Source organism: Calonectris borealis, chromosome 22, assembly GCF_964195595.1.
Source record: "Calonectris borealis chromosome 22, bCalBor7.hap1.2, whole genome shotgun sequence".
Classification (NCBI taxonomy): Eukaryota; Metazoa; Chordata; class Aves; order Procellariiformes; family Procellariidae; genus Calonectris; species Calonectris borealis.
Genome location: NC_134333.1, coordinates 1,940,008 through 1,946,523, shown reverse-complemented (window position 1 = coordinate 1,946,523; position 6,516 = coordinate 1,940,008). Strand labels below are relative to the sequence as shown.

The following is a 6,516-nucleotide window of genomic DNA, read 5'->3' as shown; positions in this document are numbered from 1 at the left end:
TTATCAATGGCCTTCTGGCTACAAATACAAAGCACAGCACTGTGAGGGCCGGTATGGGGAAAGTTAACTTCATCCCAGCCAGACCCAATACAACACTGTAGAACACAGTTTAGGAAAAATAAATCATTTTAATATAAATAATAGCCACACAAAAATAAGCGGTTTCTTGAAATTTTGACTGATAATGGGAAACAAAGTAACAGAGGAAATAAATGACAAAGAAAATAGGAAAACTACTTTGCAAAGATCTTACTTCAGACTGAAAATTCTGGTTTCACCCTGTTCTAGTTGTGTCATAGTCTGAAAAATTTGCAAAACATATGAGGTATTTTGGGTTGTTAATGGTAAATTCCCAAATGCAGTAATGCCAAGGGACACTTGTTATTCCGGCAGGAAAAACAAGCAGGGGGACAAGTGACCCACCTCGTATCAGTTCCAGGTGGAGGTTCGTCTTTCAGCAGTACACGGGCAGGCAGAGCAGAGGCACAGCCATCTGGAGAAGGTTTGTGCACTGGAAGACCCGATTCAGCTCCAGAGCAAAAGCGCTTCAAGTGGGGATGCATCATATCAGACTAGGCTGAAATCGCATTTCTAAGAGGTGTGTCAGATTAATTTTGGTTAAATTAGAAAAGATTCTTTTATAACTCTCTTCTACCCTCTAAGGTTGGTCCAGGATGAATATATTGGATGGACATCAATGCACAGGATATGAAGAAAATTACAGCAGGCAGGATGAATAGGTAGACAAACAGGCATGCTGTCAATCTGCTAGAGATTCACTGTAGTGTAACTGAATACCAAATTTCCTTAGATATTATTTTACTTTCCATTTGCACAGTATATTTTGGGTTAAGAAGGGCAGAAATTCTACTGATAGCCTTAGCAGTCTGCCTGTAAGAATTACAAATGCAAACTGTCCTGCAGCAAGGCAGGTGGGAAATTTTCCCATGATCTTTTCCATTGCAATACGGTTTGTGAAACAGGAATAATTTTTTCTATTCCGAAGTGTTACTTTTTTGGGTATTCTATCTGAATGAAATAAAGATATTTCAATATGATTGTCCAGAACGGAGGCATTAGTCTGTGGTCAAGAGAGAGAGAAATGCTCTTGCAGTATATTTCATCTCAATTACTTTGAACAGTGGATTGATATGTCCAGATATATGTGTCTACACTGAGGTTAATTGTGTGTGCAACAATATTTAATGTAACAAGTAACACCAGGTCCCTGGCAGATCACTTTCTTGTTCCTCAGCCTTGTGTTCTTTTAGCTTCTGAAAGAAGCACACACACACAAAAAAGCACACACACACAAAAAAACCCAAACAAAAAATGAACAAAAACCTGACAACCCCTTAAAAAAAAAAAAAAAGGAAAAAAAGGAAAAAAAGGGGAGAGGAGAGAAGAGAGGGAGGGAAGAAAAAGAAATTGATTGTTTTAATAACTATCAGTGCATCATTCAAATAAAAAATACATTTCTTCTCATGATTTCCTTCAGTATCTCTTATACTTCCTAGGTCTGGTATTTGTCATCTTGGGTGATGAAATGGTCATTCAAAGAATTCCTCTCTTTTCCTTTCTTCTTTTGACTGGGGGTTTCTAAATCATAGCTTGTTTCTGTAGGCTGGAATATGACTTTCTGACCCTGCAGGTTTCAAAAACTATTGCCAAGTGAGATAAGCCATACCTTTCAACATCTTCCTCTATATTTTTCTGGATATTTCAGGTTTTTATCAAGTTCAGTATACACAAACGCTCATCAATCTGTCCAGTTCTCAGAAAATGCATATTACAGTTTTCCACTGGTTGTATTGCTCTGGTATAGTCTAGGTCATCAAAACATCCTGCTGCAGTTCCGTGTGATGCTTTCCGAACCCAAGGAAACAACTGTTAAAAAAAGTACATAAGACAAAATTAAAAATATACAATAACCTCTCTCATAAATTATTATCTGGAGAATGTTCAAGAACTGCTTAAAAAGAAAATAAACAATATGACCGTACAGTGGTAACAACAACATCTTTCTTCAGTAATTACTCAGTGACGACGGACCTATAATTAAATGCAGTTCTTGATGCTTTATTCCAGGCTGTGATGCATTTCCTCTTGGCTTGATACATGGCAAATGGGGAATGTAGAAATAAAACAGTCATCACAACATTTCTGCTCCTGGAATTTGGGAATATCCCAGAAATGCCATCTTTTCTCTTCCTCCTTTTCTTGGTGATCTACATTGTGACTGTGATTGGCAACATCCTCATTTTTGTTTTGGTGGTGGCTGATCGGCACCTCCACAAACCCACGTACTTCTTCCTGTGCAACTTGTCCTGCTTGGAGACCTGCTACAGCTCTGCCGTCCTGCCCAGGATGTTGTCCAGCTTTCTGACTGGGGACAAGAGCATTTCTATTGGCAGCTGCATCACACAATTTTATTTCCTTGGTTGCCTAGCAGTCAGCAGAAGTTTTCTCTTATCGGTGATGTCCTACGATCAGTATTTAGCAGCATGCACACCCTTTCACTACAGAGCTGTCATGAATAGCAGATACTGTCTGCAGCCTGTAGCTTGGCCTTGGATGAATGGTTTCCTTGTTATGGCCATAAGCTGCTTCCTGATTTCACAACATTCCTTCTGTGGTCCCAAGTTTATCGGTCATCTCTTTTGTGATTTCACGCCAGTGATAAAACTCTCTTGCGGTGACACCAGCCTGACCGAACTGTTGGTGTTCATCCTCTCGTCAGTATGTGCACTACCCACTTTCCTACTAACCCTGGTGTCCTACATACGTATCATCACCACTGTCCTGAGAATGTCTTCCACCACTGGGGTGCAAAAGGCTTTTTCCACTTGCTTTTCCCACCTCATTGTTATTACAGTTTTTTATGGAAGCTTAAGAATTGTTTATGTCCTGCCAAAAACTAAGACTCTCAGAGCACTGAATAAAGTCTTCTCAGTTTTCTACACTGTTTTGACTCCACTGCTCAATCTCCTCATCTACAGTCTGAGCATAGAGAGGCGAAGGACCCTCTGAGTAAAGTGATCAAGAAAGGTGAGTATTTCCTAAAGGTTAGAAAGTTTTAACCATTTTCTTCCCCTAGAAGACAATGACAGAAAATAAGTTATGATATTTGAGGGAAGATTCTCCTCATGTAATTTTTAGCCCTCACAGCCTGTGCTACTTACCCTAGACTTCTCACTACCGATTAGCTAATCTGACCTACCTTAATTGCCCAAGCGAGGATGAGACATTTTTCTCTGGAAAAGGGTCGTCTCTCTTTACCAATTGTACCAGTTGCCTGGGTGCTTAGTTCAGCTTTCAATGTCTAACTAGTGATACCTCAAATCAGCTGATCGCAGTTCCACTCCTCTGAAGAGTGGCCCATTTCACTTTAAGAGAGCTCTTAAGGGCAGTTGATTCTTAGGTGAGTAATTTAGATTTAAAGAGTAATTTTTTTAGGCAGCTAAAGGTAGGTCAGAGGAATGGATCTAATTCAGAGGGATCAATGTAATCTCTGTTTTAGAGTAACTATACCAGTATGACTATAATTGTTGCAGTGAATGTGAATGCTACACAGTTGATTGCATAGCTGTAAGTTTGCGTATTTAAAAAAATTAAATGACACACTAGTAACTCTTAATTGCTTATACGTTTTTAGACATTTCATGTTCATGTCTTAATTTTTTTTCTCAGAAAGACACCCATACCTTTTTATGTCAGTAACTACAAATGTTTTTCAGCACTTAGCCTGAAACCTTAACATTCCTCTAACATTTTATGCCTATGGTTTAGAAGCCTAAGGCAAGGAGACAATTGAAGAAATGGAGATGTCTGTATTATGACTGTTTCCATTTACTCAGATTACAACCATCTTAGATATCATAAAGTGTAGTCTGGCTGGATGGTTGGGCTTGAAGGGTAGTAATTAACTGGTCGTACTCTACCTGGAGGCTGATAACAAGTGGAGTACTGCAGGAAAATACACTAGGACCTGTCATGTTTAACATCTTGACCTGGAGGATGTTGCAGAATACTTTTCTGTAAAGATTGCAGATGACACAAAACTGGGGAGACCAGTTGATAGCCTTGAAGATCAGGCTGCCATTCAGTAGGGTTTTGGCAGGCAGAAGGAATGGGGGCAACAGGAGCTGCACAAAATATAACAAAGCATAACCCTTGGCAAAAATACAGGCTGGGTACTGACTGTCTTGGGAGCAGCTCTCCAGAAAAGTGCCTGGAGACCTTGCAGGCAACAAGCTGAACATGACTCAGCTGGTAGCAAAGAAAGCCAACAGCATTCTTGGTTGTGTTAACAGGAGCATAGTCAGTAAATGAAAGGAAGAGATTTTCTCCCTCTACTTTGCACTCATTAGACCACTTCTAGACTACTGCATCCAGTTTGGCGTTCCAAAGTCAGTAAAGACATGAAGAAACTAGACTGAGTTGAGCAGAGTACCACCAAGAAGACCAGGGAGCTTGAGCACATGTGCTCCTCCTCAAGGAGGAGAAACTGAGGGAACTGGGATTGTTCAGCCTGGAGAGGAGAAGCCTAATTGTAGCTTTGCAAAGAGTTGCCATGAAGAAAATATAGCCAGCTTTACAGTGGTGCTTGGTGGGAGGATGAAAGACAATGAGCTTAAGCTGAAATAAAAGAGGTTCTGACTGATGACAAGGAAATATTTTCACCCTGTGGAGACTGAAGCATTGGAGCAGGTTTCCCAGAGAGGCAGTGCAAATCTCCATCCTCTGAGAGTTTTAAGTTCCAACTGGATAAACTCCTGAGTGACCAGATCTCATAGCTGAGCCCACTTTGAGCAGGCAGCTGGACTAGAACTCCTGGAGGTCCTTTCCAACACTTATTGTCCTGTGATGCTGTAGAACTTTTATATGAAATTAGCCTCGGCTAATTTGCAAATGACTGGTTGGGTAAAAGCATGATATTTAAAGAGACAGATTTTAGTTTTACTTTCAAGGTGCTATCTGGGAGGACTGCTATTGACTTCTGAATATAACCTTCATCATTTTTAACTGGTGCAAATTCATACTGGTGGGAGAAATTTCTATAAATGATTTTCAAAGAGAAAATGCCACCAGACTTCTATTATTATGCAGAAAATCTTCATTAAGTCATAGTCATAACAAAAAGCTGAACATTTTTGTTTTGTGGAAAAAGCTCCTAGACAATCAATTTCCTTGCGGCACCTTTCATCTCTTTGTTTCTCATGCTGTAAATGACTGGATTCTTTACTGGAGGTAGCACCGAATAGAGAACATTCACAGTGAGCTCCAGAACTGATGGGGTGGAGGGGACACATGGGTCTGACAGACAATGATCCCAGTGGAAACGAACAAGAAGATCACACTGAGATGAGAAAGGCATGTGACGGAGGCCTTGTGCCGGCCATGCTGAGGGAATTTCATGCTGAGGAACATGTTCCTGATGTTCAGAGGGCACCTCCTGTGTTTCAGTTTGTGCTCACTGCCTCTTGTCCTGTCGCTGGGCACCACTGACAAGAGTCTCACTCTGTCTTTTCCATTCTCTCCCATCAGATGTTTATACACATCCATAAGATCCCCGCAAGCCTTCTCTTCTGCAGGCTAAACGATCCCAGCTCTCTCAGCCTTTCCTCACAGACGATGAAGGCTGCTCCAGTCCTTCATCATCTCCATGGCCCTTCATTGGATTCTCTCTGTGTCATCTGTCTATGTCTCTCTTGTACTGGCGAGCCCCGAACTGGACGCAGTACTCCAGGTGAGGCCTCACCAGTGCTGATGTCTACGCTGTAACCTCTGTCTTCACAGACAAAGCATCAGTTCCAGAGAGCAATCTCTGGCTAGCCCTTGGGTGCTGGGTGGCATGCTTCTACAGACTCTAAACTCTTCTGCAGTAGTCTGGCCAGGCAAATGTCATTTGCTGAAACACAGACATCTGGAGTCATTTGAGCTGGTCGTGGTTGACGGCACGGAGCTGGCACATACATCGCAGGATTCAGAGTAGATTTGTATCCATACACAGCAGCAGCTGAAGGCGAGGCAGGACACTCCCTGTGTCTAAAATGCCACAAGAAACTCTATAATTCAGTGTTCCCTGTCCATATCAAGGTCATTGGGAGTGCCAAAAATGGTGACAGCAAATCAGAAAATGGCAGTGCGGTTGGAATGGGCTACTCATCCGCAAGGTATTCCCTACCAAATCCTGTAACTAGGGACACTTAAGAACATTGGGGGGTACCCAGAGTTCCAGAAGGACTTTGGGAAGGAACCCTACAACCCCACATCAGGAATCAGGACCATGTCTCCAACACCCAGAGAACCTAAGAGTACCAGAGGGAACCCAGTTGCCTTCAGCAGGAAGCCTTTTCCATCTCATAACTATTGAGTGAGTCACAATCCCAAGGTTCGTTCCAACAAGGACACGGCAGTGTCTTTGGTAGCATTTAGCACTGGATGAGGACATCCAAATGCACACATTTCATGATACAATCTCCATGGCAGCCATGGAATCTGAATTCACAGTGT

General features: G+C 41.9%; 1 protein-coding gene across 1 annotated transcript; it reads left to right on the top strand.

Annotated features, from left to right (window-relative positions):
- The first annotated feature begins 2,051 nt into the window (after positions 1 to 2,051).
- LOC142091688 (olfactory receptor 5A2-like) lies at positions 2,052 to 3,030 on the top strand. Its single transcript, XM_075171074.1, has one exon. The coding sequence runs from the start codon at positions 2,119 to 2,121 to the stop codon at positions 3,028 to 3,030; it is 912 nt and encodes a 303-aa protein (XP_075027175.1). The 5' UTR covers positions 2,052 to 2,118.
- The last annotated feature ends 3,486 nt before the right edge of the window (positions 3,031 to 6,516 follow it).